At 40.7% G+C, this 20,015-nt stretch overlaps 1 protein-coding gene across 4 annotated transcripts in view; it reads left to right on the top strand.

The window, feature by feature from the left end:
- Positions 1-2,807: 2,807 nt before the first annotated feature.
- CDC42BPA (CDC42 binding protein kinase alpha) overlaps positions 2,808-20,015 on the top strand; it is a gene marked incomplete at its 3' end in the record, with an annotated part of 187,639 nt that continues 170,431 nt past the window's right edge. For all 4 annotated transcript variants that reach the window (XM_081997793.1, XM_081997796.1, XM_081997795.1 and 1 more), the window contains exon 1: positions 2,808-4,277. In XM_081997793.1, the coding sequence (XP_081853919.1) occupies positions 4,082-4,277 (196 nt within the window). In that variant the 5' untranslated portion in view covers positions 2,808-4,081. The remainder of the gene's footprint in view (positions 4,278-20,015) is intronic.

Genomic DNA, 20,015 nt, shown 5'->3' with positions numbered 1-20,015 from the left:
CTAAGCAGTAAGAAGCAGATATTATTGTGATGTTATTAAAATAAGAACGGAGTGAAACAAACACATGATAATTATGAAAGATACTGGGGTATATTTGTACAACTTGGGTGTATTTTTAGGACACGGTCTGTCTTAAGTGACAGAACATGCAAGAGGGAAGGAATTTCTGAGTGTTACACTAAGTTCTTTTGTTGGTTTTCTAAATAATCTGGACTAAAGTCTCTCTTGCAGTCTGTCTTATAAAACAGAGAAAATATTTTTCCATCCCATGGGGTTATTGTGAGAATTACTCATCTGGTACATAGATAATTCCCAGCAAATAAAAATGCCACTAGTCATTGTTGGTATTACCTGTTCCTCACAGCTTCTGTGACAGGATGGCTGACTACAGCCCAGTGGGCGTATCACCAGTTGTTGTGGGGACCGCCTATATATTTTTGGACAGGCTGTCAAATGAGTAGAGAAAAAAATAATTCCTGGTTTTTTGTGTTCAACTGCAGCTTATGTAGCACGGTTTTAATAGAAAAATGTGTCGTGTGCTGCTCATAGCCTCACTCAAGCTGAAAGTATGCTGAAAAGAACTGCCTTGATGTGTAGCTTCTGTCAAGTGGTGCTGACAAAAACAAGGTTTCGGCTTTAAAACCAGAAATATAGGGAAAGTGAGTGCCTTTGTTAGGTATCCTTCCTTGTTTGCAAACAGTTGGTCTGCAATTAAAACAAGGAAAGACTTTATTATTGGCTGAGGAAAACACAGTAACATAAGTAAATAAGTGAAATATCCACACCCATCATATCTCTGGCAGTGGTTCTTTAGTTCACTTCCCTACCAAGTGGTGCCAAAGTCCAAGGAGCTAACATCCCTTTAACTCTTTGTCTTCTCCCTTTTGCCCCTGTAACGCTATTAATGGTTAATGTATGTTCAGGATGAACTTGGCTGACGTGCCTCCAAACCCCTATAGGAAGTGCTGTCTGATCTGGTCCACCTACCCTGGCAATAGCAATTTATTTTTATTGCCGTCATCAGGCGTCCCCCACCCCCAGCTTCCATCCTGATTTCCACAAGTTCAGCAGAGAGCCAGCAGGAAATACCTTACTCGCGCTGTAAAACCGCCTGTGTGCCACAGCTTCGGAGCGGGATCCTACCATGGAGGCACTGTGGCGACTTGTTCAACGAAAGCTTCAGTAGACAAGGACCAGCAGCACTCCAGATCCTTGCACAGGGCTCTTGTCACACCAAGGGTGTACCCCGGTACGGGAAGGGAGCCTTTCCTTGTCCCCATCTTCTCAGTTGAATCCTATTTTCTGCTCGTCACAAGCTCACTTATACTTTTAGTAGTTCCTAACAGTATTTCTTGGAGGGTTTCTGCCTAAAGAGCTTTTAGAATTAAATTCTCTGCACATTTCTTCATTTGCCAAAAGTCTGCAGGAGAGTTTCTTCCTTTGAAAGGCCGTTGCCCAGGCTGGTGGGTCCCTTCCCAGGCTCACTGACAGAACGTAGACTCTTCCCAGCCCCACAGCCCATCTGCTCTGCCTTCTCGCTCACGTGGGGAGTCACTGCCCTCTCTAGCTCCACACCACCGAGTTTATATATAGTTGGGCGACTCTGAGCAAACATATAGGACTTTCCTTTAATCGTATGGTGCATTTCATCTTCATGAGTATGTAAGACTGTTGATGCTTTATATCAGCTGGTAAAACAGCCACTTTAAAAAGAAGTACCATATAGTTGCTCATTATGGCAGAACCCAGCTGTGGGGCTTCTGTTGGTTATTGAACTGAGGACGCAGATGCCCGAGCCATTTCCCTCCCTGGAGCTCCAGGACTTAGTGGGCTTTCAGAGAACTTCTCCTATGGCTGGTGACCCTTGGGAACTGCGCTGCCTTCCTCCCCTTCCATCCAACTTCTGAGGAAGGACGACATGACGTTACAGGTTGACTTACAGGTGACATTTAATACCCCATGGCAGCCTGAGCACAACACCACTACCCTTCCACCTTCCAAGAGAGCTGCCACCATGAGCTGCTAGGCGGCTGCCATTTTCCATTCTAGAGGCGGCCACGTTTCAGCACCAAACTAGCTTGTTCCCCTCACGTATGCTGGGTGACAGGGCAGGCTTCTCGGGGAGGGAAGGCACTTCACGAGTGGGGACCTAACTGCCGTAACTGCTGCCTTTTCCATCATGTTTTTAAGTCATCGAAGTGTGAGGCGGACGGGGTGTGTCTTGGCACCTGGAGCTTGGTGCTAAAAGACTCGGCAGAGAGAACTGTGGAAGTGAAACACTGGGGGGAGGGGGGTACTGCCTGCCCCTCGGCCCGCCGGCCTTAATGAGGGGGCTGTGTTTTTTTAATGAAAGGCGTAATTGCCGGGTAGACGAGCTGGCAGGGTGGCTGAGGGGAACTGGGCCGAGGGTTGTGGCGGAGGAACGGCGGCGGCTGAGGGCCGAGACGGCTCTCCTCGGCGAGGGGGGAAGGCCCCGAACGGACCCGCGGCCTGGCGGTGGCTCTCCTCAGGGTTGCCTAGCCCGCCGGCGACCGCGGGCCGCTGCGCAACGGCCTCCCCTCCCCCGCCCTCCCTCTCTTCCCCCCCCTTCCCTCCGCCTCAGTCCGCCCGTATCCCTGCATTCCCTGCTGCAGCAACCCCCCCCCCTCCTCCCCCCCCAATCCCATCAGTAGCGGCGGCCCCGGGCTCGGCTCCCCGCGCTGCGGCGGCGCTCGGCGGCGGCTCCCCCCCGCCGCGGCCGCCATGTTGGGCTGCTGCGAGCTCGGCGGCGGCTGCTGCGTGTGACCGCGGGAGGGAGAGAGGGAGGGAGCGAGGGAAGGAGGGAGCGGCGGGGGAGAGGAGGGCGCGGAAGCGGAGGGGAGGGAGGGAGGGCGCCGCCGTTACCCCTCCCCGCCGCCCCACGCACACACACCCCACACACGCACCGCCGGAGGATGCCCTTTGCCCGAGGGGGCGAAGCCAGGAGAGCATCTCGCCGCCGGGACTGAAGCCGCCGCCGCCGGGGCCTCCTGGCCCGCAGCGTGCGGCCGGAGCGGGGACGCCGGCGCTTTCCCTCCGCCCCAGGACGTGCACCCGGAGGAGGAGGAGGGCGCCGTCTCCGCAGCAGCAGCCATGGGAAGGATTTGACAGGGCTCGGAGCGCGTCCCAGCCGCCCCGCAGCCGTGCCGGTGTGTAGGGGCGTGCGTCCCGCCCGCCGCCCCTTGGCGCAGCGGAGGAGAAGGGGGGCGACGATGAAGACTTTAGTTTTTTTGAATCACTGAAAAGCCTTAAAAGGAGACTCGGTAAGGAGGAGGAGGAGGAAGGGAAAGGCTGCCCGGGGCAGGACGTGGCTGCGCCCTGAGGAGGGGCGGCCGGGGGGACCTGCGCCCCACCCCCGCGGTGGCCGCGGAGGCGCTGCCCGCCGGGGCCGCGGCCGGGGAGGCGGGGGCGGCGGGGCTGCGCGGCCCCTTCCCTCCCCGCGGTGTGCGCCCCGTTTGCCTCTTCCTTTCGTGTATATCTATACCTAAACACACACACACGCATATATATATTTTATTTTTTTTTTCTCCCCTTCCCATCCGTCCTGGGAAGTGAAACGCTGGTGCGAGCCGAAGGGGGCTGTTAGACTTTAACGATGCGGTGGGGCTCCTCTCAGGATCGTGTTGCATGATCTGCATTTTGAATGAAGGAGAAGACCTTTTTAAATATAGAAGTGCGTATGCCGGTGCACGCACGGTGAAATCGGTGTCAGTCACTCTCGCTTGAATTTGAGTGCAGTTATTAGAGCATCAGAAGCTGCCATATATTTTTTTTCTTATTATTAAGCATATTAAAAGAGTTTTGTTTTTTAGGATAACTATTTTCTTCTCTTAAGATTATGCAAACACGGATATACACTCTATGTGTGTGTCTGAAACTCGCAAGGGTTTAGTTTCAGGCTGGGAACGCTGAGGTGGGCTGGAAATTAAGCACCGCCACAGTTTGACACTTGTTAAAAATACTGTTGACTTATTTTTGAACAACAAAACCCTCAAAAAAATTTTTTTGTTGTTTTTGTTGGTTTTTTGGCAAAGTAATAATAATCATTAAGAAAGAAACCCCAATGCAAACTGAAACAACCATGTCTGGAGAAGTGCGTTTGAAGCAGTTGGAACAGTTTATTTTGGATGGGCCGACTCAGACTAATGGGCAATGCTTCAGTGTGGAAACCTTGCTGGATATACTCATCTGCCTTTATGATGAATGTAATAATTCCCCTCTGAGAAGAGAGAAGAACATCCTTGAGTATCTAGAGTGGGGTAAGTTTGAATGTGTAAGTTCGAATGTGTTTATTTTGTGTGTATCTGTCCATGTTCCTGTCTGCTTTGTATGTCTCTGTTATTTATGTGTAAGAGGGGGTTGTTTATAATGCAGTGTTTTACTGGGAAGTATTATCAGTTTTATTGTATTTAAACATGGTGGTGATGCTAAAAAGAAATCCATATAGGTTATTCATCTATGAGGTATGCACGTAAAACATTTTTCTTTTTTGACATGGATCAGATTCTGGTACATGAGGCATATTTGTTTGCCTTCAGGCCCAGTTGTTGAGTTTTGTATCCTAAAGTTGCTGGGAGTATAGAAGGGTGAGGCATAAATTCTCTGATGCCTGGAGAAAAGATCAGTACGCAATCCTCTGATTTGCATCTGCAGTCAAATCTGTACTGCTTTAAAATAAAAGGTGTTGATGGACAAGAAAATCCTCCAGCTCTCTTAAAAGAGATGGGTTTGAAATGTCTGTGAAAATGGAGAAAATGACAGTTTCTTCTTCAACATAAAATTGTTGCTGACTTTGATTTTCCTGACGAGGAAAACAAAGTTGAAAAGCAGAATGAAATTGTGTGTGTCCCTTTCCATTTTCTTTCTTCATTTTGAGGAGATAGGATATTTGCAGATTTTAAAATGAAAACAAGGGAATGATAGCGTTCCAGTTCTTCTTAAGTTGTCACAGAACTGGTTGTCTCTATGCTATTTTTTAATTCATTTTCTTCCTCCTCCTAAGCATAGATGCAAAACAGAAGATGCAGTCTGGCATAAGAACCTTGATGAGAATGGTTACTGTATCTGACCTTCAAAACTTCAAAGTCATGCTGCACTTCTGCATTTACATGCAGAACCATTTACCACATTTGCTTTGTAATAAATACATCAGCAGGCCTCCTTTTATTAAAAAAAAAAAAAGTGTTTTCAAAACACATAACAGGCATTTGATTAATTAGCTGGTTGAGCTCTTCATAATGAAGTCACTGAGGAAAGACATTGTTTTGATAACTGATCTAACAACTTGAGGCTAGTATGTGTGTGTTTTATTTTCCTGCTCCTCACTGTAGCCATACTGACATCTAAAGGACATCTGACTCAGTAATTAAGCTTCTTGTACTGTTCATATTGCACTGCTCTTTGTTTTCTTATTATCTGGAGGAACAGGCTATAATTAATGCATTCTAGCTAAGGAGGGAATAGTAATTAAAAGTACTTCTGAAAAATCTTCTCTCTAAAACTGTCAGCGTGGCATACAGAAGCTGTGAATGACGGGTGGAAAATATGGTGGCTCCAAGGGTATTTTGTATGCAAGAACTTGGTGTAGTCTGCAGCAGATCCAACCAGCTGATGTCCTGTAAATAACAATTAAAAAAAGGTTAGCCATATCAATATGATCAGAGTAAGAGTGTATTGGGGACCCATCGTATTGGGTGCTGGTGCATTTGGTGGTAGCTGTTTGATGGGTAAATGCATCATTACAAGGCTCTGACAGTAGCCGAAGATTTCTGTAATAAACTTTACAGGCTGCTGATGGAAATAATACACTGTTTTGGGAAGGCTGGAATAAGGTTTCTTGCTGGCCTGTTTTTCCTGCTACTTTTCCACTCTTGCGCTCCAGCTGTGCCTTAGCAGAACTCTTGAGCTTCAGACGAGACCAGCTCCTCCCATTTTCAAGGCTGAGTTGCCCGAGTCCTGTGTCTGCTCCCAGCTCTGCTATTGGACTTCTACCCTGAGCATTTTTTTAAGAGGGTTTGTGAGGTGAAATGCAAGAGCAACGGTTTCTAGTACATGCTGTTGGAAGTGTCTCTGAATGTTGTCTTTACCTGCAAACACTCACATGAGTTGGCTCTTCTGAAGGCCAGCCCTCCTAGTGAAATTAGCGGTCTCTGGCATTTCTGTTGAGATCAGGGGTTGGCAAAATGAGGTTCTTAACAGAGGTAGAGTACCCTCCAGCGCTCGGGTGCAGGGAAGTTACTAAGGGTACCCCGTTGTTTGATATAATCATGACCTCGCTGATCTGTCACCCCAAAAGGTGAAACAGTGCAGGTGGTTGATTAGAAGGAGGTTATATGTGGTTTAAAAGTTGGAGACATGCTGAGTAGTGGCAGAAGCGGAAGGCTGGCAGCTAGAAATCATAGGCTCTGCCCCTGCCTCTGTCGGTGACTCAATGTTGAAGTGCTTTCAGCTCAGGGTTTTTTTTTATTTTTTGTCTTCCCTGTTTGAAGAGCAGGGAAAATACCGCCTATCTTATACCAGGGAGTTCTGAAAACTGCTGTATGTGAAGCGCTCTTAGTTTGGAATGTACTGTATAAAATAGTGTGTATTCATTTATTTTACCCATCAGTGAAATAAAACTTGGTGCGTGGTGTGTCTGCTGGGGGGTTTTGGTTCCTGTCTTTGAAAGATATTTTGTGGGTTCATGCCAAGCATCCACAAATTTGCTTTCTAACTATGAAGAGTACAATCTGAAAGTTTTGGAACCGGTCTTGGAATGGTACAAACTGGGATGTTTGTGTATTTACAAATTGCAAAGTACAAATTTACTCCTGAGAACTGTTCATCATCTTAAGCTTAAACTACTTTTTAAGTTACCCTTCCTAGAAGCAAGTAAGATTTATTTATATTGTTAGTTACTTTTAAGAAAAGGCTGATAAATAGCTGTTTGGTGATCACAGACTCCTGTTGAGCACAACAGCAAATAAGTTTTTTCTTGCTTTTCAGTGGTGCAGTTTTGAGGTGTTACTGTTTGGTTTTGGGGTGGAGTTTTTTGGGGGGGGTGTACGTGGGTGTGTATTCTCGTTTAAGCAGCTCTAGGTCTAAGATGTTATGTGCTGTATTTCATGTCAGACTGAATATTCATAGAAAAATCTAAATTTTTGGGGGAGAAAGGTTTAGGAGGTATTCTAGCATGGAGAAGCTAATGTAGTCTTAGTAATAGCCATGTCACTGCTGCTATATTTAGGAGAACTAAAAAGCTTCATGTTCTAGTCCTTGGATCTTGTAGGAGTATTTTATGAACTTGTTATCTAGATCTGTAATTTATGAAAAAATGAAGCAAGGTGAAACAGTTGAGCATCTGAACTGTTTGTTCATCTTTTGTTTTGGTTAGATGTTACAAGTTTAACTCAGAAAGTGGAGAAAGTAAGGTCTCTGCAATGTGAAGCTGAGTTTTACATTTTTGTAGGTTTTCAGTCTTTTTGAAGTGCTTGACATGACATTAAACTGGTTTGAAGAGTGAGTTTAATTATTTTGTGATTTAGAATCTGCATTACTTCTAAAATCCTTTTTTTGGCTTAAAGTGAAAACATAACTACTTTCCCGTTTTCTGTACGTTATTTTGTGACAAGTGAATAAGATGATTTGAGTTGTTTATTTTACATAGGTATTTTATATGCTAAGACAACCATGGAAACAACTGTTGTATTTGAGTTCTGAGGGTTAAATTGGAGCACGTGTTGAGATGATGGGAAGGAAATGGAGCATTTAGGTTTGGCTTGTTCTATGTATTTGATGCTAGTTTTCATTTTTATCTCTGCTGATAGTTGTATTTGTGATTTAGAAATGGGATTGTCTAATTATAGCAACTGGAGCTTACCAGAGAAAGCTATTCAGGATTCCAAGCATTTTCCGTTTTCTTTTCTACATGTGTATGAGTTGCCACAGTGACTCAAGACTGTGAGGGAGGTAATGAAGGCTGATAAGCTGAACTTGAAAGAAAAATACAGTGGTAGAAAGAAGCTTTTAGAGATGTTTTTGTTCTGGGAAAACTGCCTTTACAATGGCACCAATTTGAATTGGTTTTAAAAAGAAACTAGAACAATGTTATTTAGGCTGCATTGAAAGAAAACTAGAATAAACTTAAAATGTGTGGAGGTATAAGGGAGGGAAGATGGAGGGCACTACCAATAGCACGGTGAGGTCAATGATTTGGTTGAATTCATTCTCTTGTAGGAAAAATGTAAACTGTCCTTTAGTGGTTTTAATGTGTTTTTTTGTTTGTTTTTTGTGTTTTTCCTACTAAAGGAGGCTTTGGAAGATGGATTAAATTGTCATTTCACCTCTAGTGGAACTGAAATGTTGTGGTGTTTATGCAGTGCTGTGGACTGTGATCATTGGTCTCATATTTCTGTTGTTCAGATGTGCAGCTTCTCTTCTGACCATTAGAAATAGTTCTATCATTATAAAACCATTTTTCCAAGGCACAGTTATGGAGAGGTGGTCTGTGTTTTATTTCTAGTGGTCTCTCTCTCATGTTTTTTCTTAAGAAAAAATGGTATGCCCATTTTTGAGCTAGGTTTGTTTTTAAAATATTTGTAATGAAAGGAAACAAAATGTTGCATCTAGATTCTTGCACCTCCTCTGTTATTCATCTGTTTGTAGGTCATGAAAGAAATCACAAGCATTTTCAGCTATGAGTTGCTTATATTTTGTTTTTAAAATAGACTGTTAAAAAAATAATCCTTCATTTAGGTTCTATTCTTAGCAGAGACAGCAGTAAAAAAGATGGCACTCAACTTCTTTAAGTGTTCATTTTTTTTTAAGTAGAGTTTGGTGCTTAGTGCTGTCTAACCTTAGTATTATGTAACCTATTAGAAATACATTTAAAAACTTTTTTTTTAGGAATTATCATTGTTGGTTTTTTTTTTTCTTATTATAGTTATAAAACTGGGAATACCTCTTGGTCTGATTGACATAAGCAAAAACAGGTCCTAAATTCTTTCTGGGAAAGAATGAGCATCCTGCTTGTCAGGACCACTTAATGTGCTTAAGTATGTGCCTGATTTTAAATGTGAGTTGTTTCATTGCCTGCAGGTGAGGTATATGGAAGGTATGGGGATTCATCTATGTAGAAGTCATTGTGGAAAGAATGAGCATCCTGCTTGTCAGGACCACTTAATGTGCTTAAGTATGTGCCTGATTTTAAATGTGAGTTGTTTCATTGCCTGCAGGTGAGGTATATGGAAGGTATGGGGATTCATCTATGTAGAAGTCATTGTGGCATTCTTGATGCACAAATTTCTGCCACTGTTTATGATAACACTTTACTGCTTATTTATGTAAACTTCTTTGTGTTACGTAGCTGCAGCTAACAATTAAATGCTTTTTATTGGTTAGGGTGAGAAAAGGAGGTTCTTCAATGCTGTCAAATAGAAACAACCTTCAAATCTCCATGTTTCAGAATATTGTGTAAACAGGTTTATATAGAGATGTGGTTTTATACCAAATCAGTTGGAAAAGAATGGATGAAAACTTGCAGGAAAACACATAGGAGTAGGGTTGCCTGTGTAGACCTTGCTGTTAGGTAGCTCTGTTGTTTAACCTGTGTACGTTTTGAATTGTGACCTCCCACGTTTATTTCAGTTTTGATTCTTGTCTTGAACAGAGGAAACTAATTACTGTAAGTTAATCAACAGTTCTGATGTGATCAAACGAGCTGTGAGACCATCCAGTTAATTCTACTTGTTTTGCATTAGGGTTAAAGCCAGTTTCCAGTGGAGTGAGGCGTTAACCCATTGTAACATGTTTGTTTCTTAACACTTCTACAGTACACCAAGTTTTTTAAACTTACTTTTACTTAAAATTAAGTTTTTTAAAGGAAGTTCTTTTTTGGCTGTTTTTGTTCTTTTGGGATGGGGAAGTTTGGAGGTATTCAGAAGCTGCCTGAAAGGCTTTGGGGCTTGTGTATTTAGGTTGACTGACTTCTGTTAGTGATGTCCTTTTTATTTCAACAGGAGTATGGCTTGCTTAGATAGAAAGCTAACTAATACTTCATTTTCAAGAATTTTAGGAATGCCTTTATTCCGTACAGAAATTCCTAGCATGCTTTGGTCTAATGGGGACAAATGGAGAAATATGATTATTTGAGTTAGTCTGCTCAGTGGGCATCACAAACCTCATGAAAACACAATAAACTCCCTGTTACTAAGACATTTCATGTTAAAAGGTTAATCCAATAGTTTATTTGTGGGACGATCATAAGTGTAAAATGTACTGCTGAAGGTGTGTTTGGATTCTTAACCTCTGTGTAGCATATGACGCTGTGCCTGTGTGTACCTGATTAAACTCCTTCCTTGTATCTTGGCCCTTCTCTTCTGAACTTTACTGACATATTCTTTTATAACCTGTAGCATATTATTAGTTCAGAGTTGACTGAAAGAAGAATATTGTGCTATAAGAACAATGAGCTTATTTGTACCAATATAGTTTAATACTTTGTTATGTATATTACTAGTTTCTCTCAATCTCTGTAAAAAACAAAACAAAACACCTTTCTTTTTGAAGCTCTATCTTGTGCCCCTAGGTCAATGTTTGAATTCTGAATAGCAGCAGCAAATAAAAGTTATTTCACTTCTGAGTCATACCTGTGGCTGGATAGTCAAGTGCCAGTGTTGTTCTGAAATTTGATTGCAAATAACTTGCAAATACCAAATTTCCAGGTATGAAGTGGATGCAGACTGCTATCCCGGATATTATTTTTCTCATGATTTTCTGAAAATGGACACACTAAATTTTCCTGGATGTGTCTTTACAAAATATTAACCCATTCATAGCATCCCTGATTATTTTTATACTGTATAAATTTACCATCTCTATTCACCATTTGCACAGAAAACTTCCGGAAGCAATTAGATCCTGCTGCCAAGCTATAAAACCTGACTAAAAAAGGTACAGTGGATAGCTGAGGCGGAATTAAAAGGCAAAGCCAACTTGTAGACTCTTAAGTTTTATCTTTTGGCAAAGCAGGCATTCCTTCCATAAGCATTTGTACTTGTTTAATTTGATTTTCTTTTTCTGGCTGAACAACTAGAATATTTTGTTCTACTCTAGTCTAACTTAACTCACTACATTATTTTTCTAAAATCCTCATTAAGCTTGGGAATGTCGCTAATGTGGACTAAAATCTTTAAAAAATGCAAGTGATTTAAGTCAGTCATGTGCAATCTTTTGTTAACTGCAAGATTTTTATTTCAGATAGTTTAAACATGACATTAGGCTTAATAATAACTGCAGAAATCTTCTATTCAGACGGGTCAGTTTGCTTTATTTCTAGTAATACAGCCTAATTAGGTTTACTAGCGGTCACCATGGATAAAATCCACATGAGGTGTATCCAGACTCTTAAGGCTTTGTGTTTCATAATTCTTCCTTATCCGTATCCAGACTTCCAGTTTGATTTAAATTAGTTTTGTTACACAATACTGTAGGTTTTTTTTTATTCTTAGGGATCAGCTTTGTAGTGCACCTTCTCTCTGCATCTTTTTAAAAAGTTTTTGATCTGGAGCTTGTAGACATTATGAACTGTGGTATTTTGTAGGCCATTCTGAGGAAAAAAACGCAACCTTTTAAATATGTTTTGTTCAGCAATTTAGTAGAAATGTACGGTAATTCTTTTTGTAGAAAGACTAGGTGAGTTTAGAGTGGCCTTCCAAAGGGGAAGGAAGAAGCATTCATAGATGTTAATAACAGTAATTACATTTCCTTCAAACGTTGTGGGATTAGGCCTGCAACACTTCGTTGCGCTTTTGTTTGGTTTCTTTTCAGTCTCAGGAGTCTGGTCTTGGAGGAGGACTCTGTTGTCTTTGCTCAGGGGCGTGGAAGTACTTCTCAGAGTGGGAGGGTACATGAGCAGTTTTTCTGTGTAAAGTAATTTTCTTCTTATTTATTTAGAAAGTATTCCGTCTCACTGTTGCCTTTGTTTCATTCTTTTAATCTTAAAATCCTACCTTATTTTAGGCTTGTGTGGCTGTCCTGTTTGTGAGGTGTCATCACCTGCAATGAAGGGCCCTTGGGTCTCCATTTCTGAATTTTTGCTCCCTTCCTTTCTGTACATTTTTCATGGGCAATGTTATTCCAAAGCAAAGCTTTAACGTACTTACCTTCTCTAAGCTGAGGCCTCCTCCTCCTCTTCCCCACCTCCTTCTGTTGCTTTTCATCTGAGCAAGATCTCAGTTTGTCTTTCTAATACAACGTGGATGTCTATGTGTCAGTCTGATCTTCCCGTAGCTTAAATCTTGGTTTCTGCATTTTGATTGTTTTTTTTTTTTCTTTGTTTCTCTCCAGTCATCCCCAAGCTTTCATGATTCTGTTTGTTAGGTTAATAACAGATTGTGTGTGGAGAGTGGTAACAAAAAGTGGTCACCTGTGTGAGCAATACACACAGGCTTTACCTACAGGTGCAGCCACACAGAATTTTCTGTAAACACCCTGTATATTTTCTTACAAGATCCAGGACATATCAGTTGATTTACTAACATGAATAATTTCTGCTGGTGAGCTCTTGTAGAGCTGGGGCCTTGGGCTGTTAGTTTGGGCTGTGAGTAAGAAAGTTCTGATCTGTTTTAGTCCTGTAGTCTAAATACGAAGACACTTAAGTGAGAGTGTAGCTTTATCATTTTAATACCTAGAACTAAAATAAAGAAGTGGTAGGAAGGGTGGCAATGATTTTTATTACATGACTGCAAAGTGGTTTAAGAAAATGTCATTCATGCTGTGGGGACACCATAGTCCCGAGGTATTTCCTGCTTTTGCTCTAATAGTAAAGCACCTTCACCTTTACCACGCTGCCTTTTGTAAATAAAGCACTTGTGTTGTTTGAATGTTTTGCAGGACACATAGTAACGAGAGGAGGAGGAAGTAGAAGTTGGTATTTTAATTGTAACTCACTGGATTTTATCTTGGGTGGGAGCTGACTTGATGGTGTCTTAAGGCTGGCTAAATCCACTGACCTCTGTTTTGCTGGTGCTTACGTGGGCAGAGGGACATAATCCAGTTGAAAATTCACCCTGCAAAAACATGTTGAAATCTGTTGCTTTGGTTGTGTGAAGAGATTGTAGTGATGTTTGTACAAAAGGAGGGGGCTAGGACTGTGACAGCCCGTGCTTCAGTGCCTTCACCTACTGTAACTCCTGTGCTCCAAGGTTAGAGGCCGCTTCTCAGATTCCCTCTAACACAAAAAGGAAGCTACAATTTTGAATGAAATCTTGACATTACCAGCTTTTTCTGATAGATATGTGGTGTAGAAATTCAGTGAGCCTTTTTGTTTCCGTAACAGTTACCAAACCTTTCCTTCTTGCAATGAGAAAATTTCTAATCATGAACAGGGGTCTTTAAAATAGCTGTCTGATTTTAATGATGGCAGTTCCTTGGAAGAAGAAAGTGTTGGTGTATTTTTGTGTTTTGTGGTATTTGGCATAGTATCACTCAGTGTCTTTAAATAGTTTTCCTTGTATGTTTTGTAACTGAAAGACAAGGATTCTTGTATTAACACACTTGAAATAGTTTTGTTCTATTTCTCCCAAATTCTAGAAGACACTTGACGTTGTCCTATTTTGTGATAATTTAAAAGGATCCTTTTATAATTTTGGTAGGGACTGACACAAAAGAGGCTTGTTTTTGCTGTGATCGGATATGTTAGAGGGAAATCATAGAAGCCACTTCCTACACAGCTAGAAATTTGCAGAGAAAATCATTATCATTTAGCTCTGCTGTTTCTGTCCTAAGATGCTTTATTTTGTTGTGTCACTCCACCCCCAATATTGACTATTTTTATCTTCGTAGCCAGCAACCTTTCTGTCTAATGAAGATGTGTTTCTAAACTTCTGTATCTTTGCAAAAGTCACTATTTAACTCTTGAAATAAGTTTAGGCAAATTGTTTCTTCTGGATCTAACTATTTGGTAGGCTTGGTTTTTTGTTTTCCTTATACTCTAGTGTGTTACCTATTTTTCTGAAAGGACGGAGTGACTTAATGTCTCCACTGATGATAATCCAAACTCAAAAAGCAAACTCTAGATAAAGTTGAGGTTACTAAGAGAAAATAGTTTATGATGCCTGTTACCACAGCTGGTGTGTATTATTTCGTTAACTTGGTATCGCTTGGCTAACTTGATCCTCAAGTCATGCTTGGACTTGAGAGAAGATGATCTGGGAACCAGTTGCTTCTAGTCAGGTAGTTTCTTAGCTACTTCAGTGAAAATCAGGACAAATACGCTGTTGAGTATATGCTGCATGAGCTCATGTTAACACCTGAAAAGTCTCTTCTTGGGTGATTTAGCAGAGATGTCATCTGATCTTATTGGTAGTAGCCTAGTGTTTTAACTGTCTGGGGAGGGGAAAAAACATGCATTGGGGGCAAGGAGTTGCCAATTTGCTGTCCAGCTATGCTCTTCGTGAATTTTTGCTTTCCTCTTCTCCAAAGTTAAAATTATTTAATGGAATTAGTCAGTATTATTTACTGACAACATTACTTTCACCTTGTGATCCTTGGCACTACCAATAGAAAGGAATCTCTTCGAAGAAATACTTGACATTAGTACTTAATGTTGAAATTAAAGCAAATTTTAAAGTAAGGGAACAATCCAGTCTCAAGGTTTTTTTTCTTTATCCTGGTCATGTAGTTTATGTTGTCAGTAAATGTATTTAACCATGTATATGATCATAGTTATAATTACAAAAGCTTCTTAAACATCCCAAAATCTATGTGATATGTTGCTGCACGTTGACTGTTTCTAAAGCCTCAATACATTCAGTTTGAAAACATGCTGAATTTGTGGCACTAAAACCTTTCAATGATATCAAACTGTCATATGATTGTTTAAAACTTGACTAATTTTGTTCCATGTGATCTTGTGATTCTTTTTCTTTCCCACCCACCTTAATTAAGAAGTAGAATGTTAACTGACAATTCTTAGTGATGACAGCAAAATTAAATTTTCCATTTTAAAATCTAGGAGTTAAACAAATGTTATTCTGCCTCGGAAAGAACAACAGTTTCTTGCCTTGTGCCTTTCACTTCATAGAGGAGTTCCATCTTCTGGGCATTTCCTTTTTATTTTTTGTTTCTTTTTTCTTTCTTTCTTTTCCAGTTTAAGGAAACCATTTTCTCTAAAAAGTCATTGTCAGATCTGGTTAGATCAATTCATTCACTTGTTTGGGGCAAGTATTTTCTTTAGTAAAATAAAGTAGTTTTGATCTTACCCCTTGATTCTAAAGCAATAAAGAAAACCTTCATGGCACTTTTACTAATGTTAGGCTACCATTTGTTTTTGCTTTTACCTTAGATTTTCAATTTCTCTCAGGCATACCTTCTCCAATGCTTTCTGTATTTCCGCCCCCGCCCTGGCATGTGAAATCATACGCTCTTACAGTGGCAGGGTGCGAAGGTTGTTCTTAGCACTGTTCCAGCATCAGGGGTACAAAACCATTTCCTATGGGAAGCGGCAGAGGAAACTTGCAGGAGATGGAAAATGGTAAATGAAGTAATTTTGGCAAAGCTACAAGGATTTCTTCTTGGTATGTCGATCGTTGTTTTCAATAACACTCCCCCCCACCAACCCCCTAAAAGCTTGTGGCAGAATTTTCAATAGCTTCAAGAGAAGCCAGGTCAAACAAGTCAAACTGCACGTTTGAGTTAAGCATAAACACTATCACATGGGTTTGGGGTCCTTTGTGTGTTTATGAAAGCAGTGTAGCTCTTCTGCACTGTGTCAGATCTGATGTTCTTTCTCACTTCAGATATTTGTCTTATTTGAATACTCTAAGTCTATAAGTGTGCTATTTGCAGACATTTTGAGCCTCACAATTTCAACCTAGGACTTTATGAATAAACCCAGATTCTCTTCTTTGTCTCTGCCTTAGTGTCCGTCTCATACCATATTCTTCTATGTCTGGCACTTAGGTGCTGTTTTTCCCTGCTACTTTTTTCACTTTTAGCAGAAAAAACAGGCTCTCCAGTGAAAGGCACATTTCCCAGCCATAGGTGGTGTGTCAGGACTTCAGAAAGATAAGACGTCTCAGTGGAGAAGGATTCACTAGTGGATCTTTAGGAAGGACTGTCCATCAAGGTGAATATGTGTAAAATTATTAAATAGAAATTCAGATGGCGTATTTAGGAGACTGTGTGTATACATAGATATAAATTATATGTATAGGAATACTTTGGGTTTTTTTTTTTCACAACAAACTTATAGAGACTTTAAGTGGTAGGCGTTGACTTAGAGCCATGAGCCAAAACTCTGATGCCTGTCTGATAGGAAGACGAAAGCATTTGTAAGCCAAGTTCTGCTCTCATTTAATGGAGAGAAATGTGAAGTTAATTCATTGAGTCCTGTGCAGTATTAAAGAAGTTCATATTTGCTGCTGAGCTTTTAAAGAAAGCCAAGCCACTTACTTGAGGGCATTAACTGGTTAAGTATTTAAAACTAGAGTTTAAATACTGTATCTCTTTCTAGAAGTCCAGGGAGAATATTTCCTTTATTTTGCTTTAATTTTTTAAAGTGCACTTGAAAAAGTCATATTTCTTTCCAAGTTGGGAGGGTTCTAAATGTTCTTTGTTTTCTTTCAATAGTGTGATTCCTGGGCACTTGCTTCCAAATTTTTATTTAAAAATTTTTGAAATGTTTGCTGTGGAAATTCCTGAAGGTGTGGGTGGTTTGTAACTTCTGCGTGTTTAAGCGCTTTATTTATTTGCTTAAATTTTCAGTGTACTGTTTGGGTACGCTTTTTCTTGGTGGTGTTACTCAAGAAAGGTTGGAATCGTATTTCTGTGATCCTGTTGCTGTGATGTCTTCTTTTCTCCCTCTTCTGTAACTTTAGCATTGTACGATTCAGAGCAGTGGCAATTGTTTTTTTTTCTCATAAGGGAAGTGCTCTTTTCTGCAGTGGTCAGGTGGATGCTTGCCAGAATTGTGTTTTGAGGAACTGTTTATGTATGTTGAACTTGGACCTCCATAAAAATTAAACAACTTCTAACTCATACAGCAATTTGTACCTCACCTTTTTGAATTCTCTCCTGCAGGTCCAAAAAAAAAAAATTGCTGCCCGCCCCCCCTCCCCCATTTGGAAGGAACAGACACATAAACCTGGATCCTAGAAACTGCTTTTCCACTGAATTTTTGAATGGCCTACAACAAATCACAGCTCTTTCCTTGCAGATATTTAAGATGCTAATAACCACCCACTTTTCTCAAACAGATTTTCAAGGCAATATATTGCAAGTGCCCAGTATAATTGTAAATTACTTTCTTACCACCAAGTGTATGAAGTGTATGCATGCCACTGGTATTTCAGAAAAGTTTTCCCAGGGTGTCTAAGTATCTATTTAAACCTCGTCTCATACTTACTGTTTAGGAGATGGGTCTGCGCTGACTCCTGCTGTATGTAGGGCTTGCTTAGCTTGAGTGGGCTTTGGGGAAGACTGGTGGTGGTGTTGGAGCAAGTAACTGTTAGGCTGCAAAATTCAGTTCGGAGAGGAAAAAGGGAATTTGTTTATAATGTTGCTACGCTAGAAACTTTTCCCATAAAACTTCGTATGCTTTCAGGAAGTCAAATGTGATGACAAGAGAGATAACCAGAAGGTCTTCCAGCTATCTCTGGAAATTATCTCATGGAAAGCTGTTTGTGCATAGGTATTGCTCAAAAAAATTTTAACTGAAGGTTGAGGCAAGTCCTTTTATAACCTTATATTTAGTCATCAGTTGAGGGGAAAAAAGACAGTATAGGTAGGCAATTTCACAGTACAGTTACTTCTGTGGACAGGAAATTCCCCCTCCCTACCCTTCCACCCCTCCTTTTTTTTTTCTGCCTGGTCCTCCTGGGTATCTGCTTCCTGCCTGTTCCCACTGAACCGCCCTGCGAGGAATTGATTTTAAAGCAACTGTGCTAAGTAAAACTCAACTTTCCATTAAGAATGTATGTTCTACAGTTTTAGTTAATTTTGTTTCAGTGTTTTGTGCTTAAGGAATTTTGAATGCGTTCTGTGGGGTGCCCTAAGGTTGGTTGGTCGGTCAGTCTATTTTTATAGCAACTTAAACATGACATGCCAGAAGATAAACGCTGGATTTTTCTTCTTTTAAATAGTACTGCAAAAGAAAAATTCAAGAACTATTAATGAGACATTACTTTGCAGATAGCAAGTCTCCCGGGCACAGTGTAATTTATGTAATACATAATGCTTTGCATCAGAAGCTACCATAATTTATTTATGGGAGAGCTTGTTTAATAAGGATATTTGAGTGATTTCACTGTCTCATGTAACTTGTATTTACTTTGTGTTTTGTTTGTGCAGAAATGTTTTGTACAAATCGCTGTAATTTGTCTTTTTTGCTCTGCCAGATTCAAAAGGCAGAAGTGCTTGAAGTGTCCCAAGGCAGTTATTTATGATATACCTGGAAGAGAGGAATTGGAAAGTGGGCATTGAGTTTCTCAGAGTTCTTCAGTGAAATTACGGCAAGGGTTGGAATTTGCCTTCCATGGCCTACTGCCATAGCCAGCCCTTGTGCATACTTTCTGGGCGTGGGGAAGGAATAGCTGTTCCTCTACTGTTGCACATTTAATATTTGTAAAATGACTGTGGTTTAGGGTTCTCATTCTTGATTCGATACAGTAGGGCTTTGGAAACTTTCCTCCTGTTCTTTCTTTTGCAGTCAGGTGTGGAAGGTCATGAATTAATCTGTGCTTTGAGATGATAGGCTTTACTAAAACGATAGTCTGTGGAGAGTGGAATTTGGGGTTTTAGTCTGGTCTTGGCTTCATTAGCAGATGGATAGAGAAAAGAGTAACTTTTAATGAATGTTTTGATCGTTTAAAGTGATCTCTCTTGGGAAAAAAAGTATTAACAAAGTACTAGACTTCAGCCTGACCACATGACATCTGAAGTAATGGATGGTCATTCACACCTGTGTAAAATCAAAGGCAGTCAGAACAGTAGTACGTTTAAAAGTCATATTTTTTTTGTATGGAACAGTAACATCTGAATGAAGTGCAAGCTAGTGCAAAACCAGATCCTACATCAGTATTTGTTTTGGAGAGCTTCAATAGCTCATTTGTGGTTTTCCTGCTTGTAAATAATGCAGTTATCCCATCTCTGCTGAATGTTTTTATTCTTTGTATTTTCTGCTGATGAATGTATCTGTGTCTCTGAGCTATATTAAGGAAGGCTACAGAGCCAATTACTCGCTGATTTCTTGAGCTAAATCCCAGCTTGCACAGAAGAATTTAAATGTTCTCCTGGAGGTTCTTGAGTCCTTCCCCCTTCTCTTCTCAATCCCATGTAACAGAGGAAGCTTTCTTGTATATAATACTAATTTACGAAGTCCCTTCCATTTTATGAGCTCAGTACTGTAGTATGTGAGCTGCAGATTGAATGGAGAGTAATTCCTTTGCTCAACCCTTTGAATGCTTTTTCCTTCTTGCTTCTTGTCCCTCGAACTGGTAGCTGAGACTGTGTTGCTGTGCTCAAGAACCTCCTAGGTTTTGTTAGCACAGTCAAAGTAATCTTTGTTTTAAGGTACTTCTCTGTACCAAGCATGATAATATTTTTCCTATGGGTCGATTTAATTCCTCAAAACTTTTACTACAGATGGTTGTACTGGAAAAGAGGAAGCATGTTTCTCTCTTGTGACTCCATTGACTGCATACTGTGCATCATTTTGGGGCTTATTAGCTGAGAAGAGTAGTTAGGTTTCAAAACTTAAATACTTAAAGCAATCCATTAATATTTTTCTTTTTGCCATTGTTCAGTGTTAAGAGACAGACAAACACAAGAAAAGTCAACGTGATAATTTTTCTTTCCTTTTTCCTTCAAGCCTGATAGCTCAGGAAGAAAACCTTACCATGAAAAGAGAATTTGATCCATCACCACTCCAGCAGTATTGCAGAGCACAGGCCTCTTCATCATGTTCAGGGCACTGCCCTCTGCTTAGCTTCTGCACGAGTGCAGATCACCTAAGTGGTGGT

Source organism: Phaethon aethereus (genome assembly GCF_964289735.1).
Source record: "Phaethon aethereus genome assembly, chromosome: 3".
NCBI lineage: Eukaryota > Metazoa > Chordata > Aves > Phaethontiformes > Phaethontidae > Phaethon > Phaethon aethereus.
Note: the sequence above shows the minus strand (reverse complement) of the source record. Positions and strands in the feature narration are given on the sequence as shown.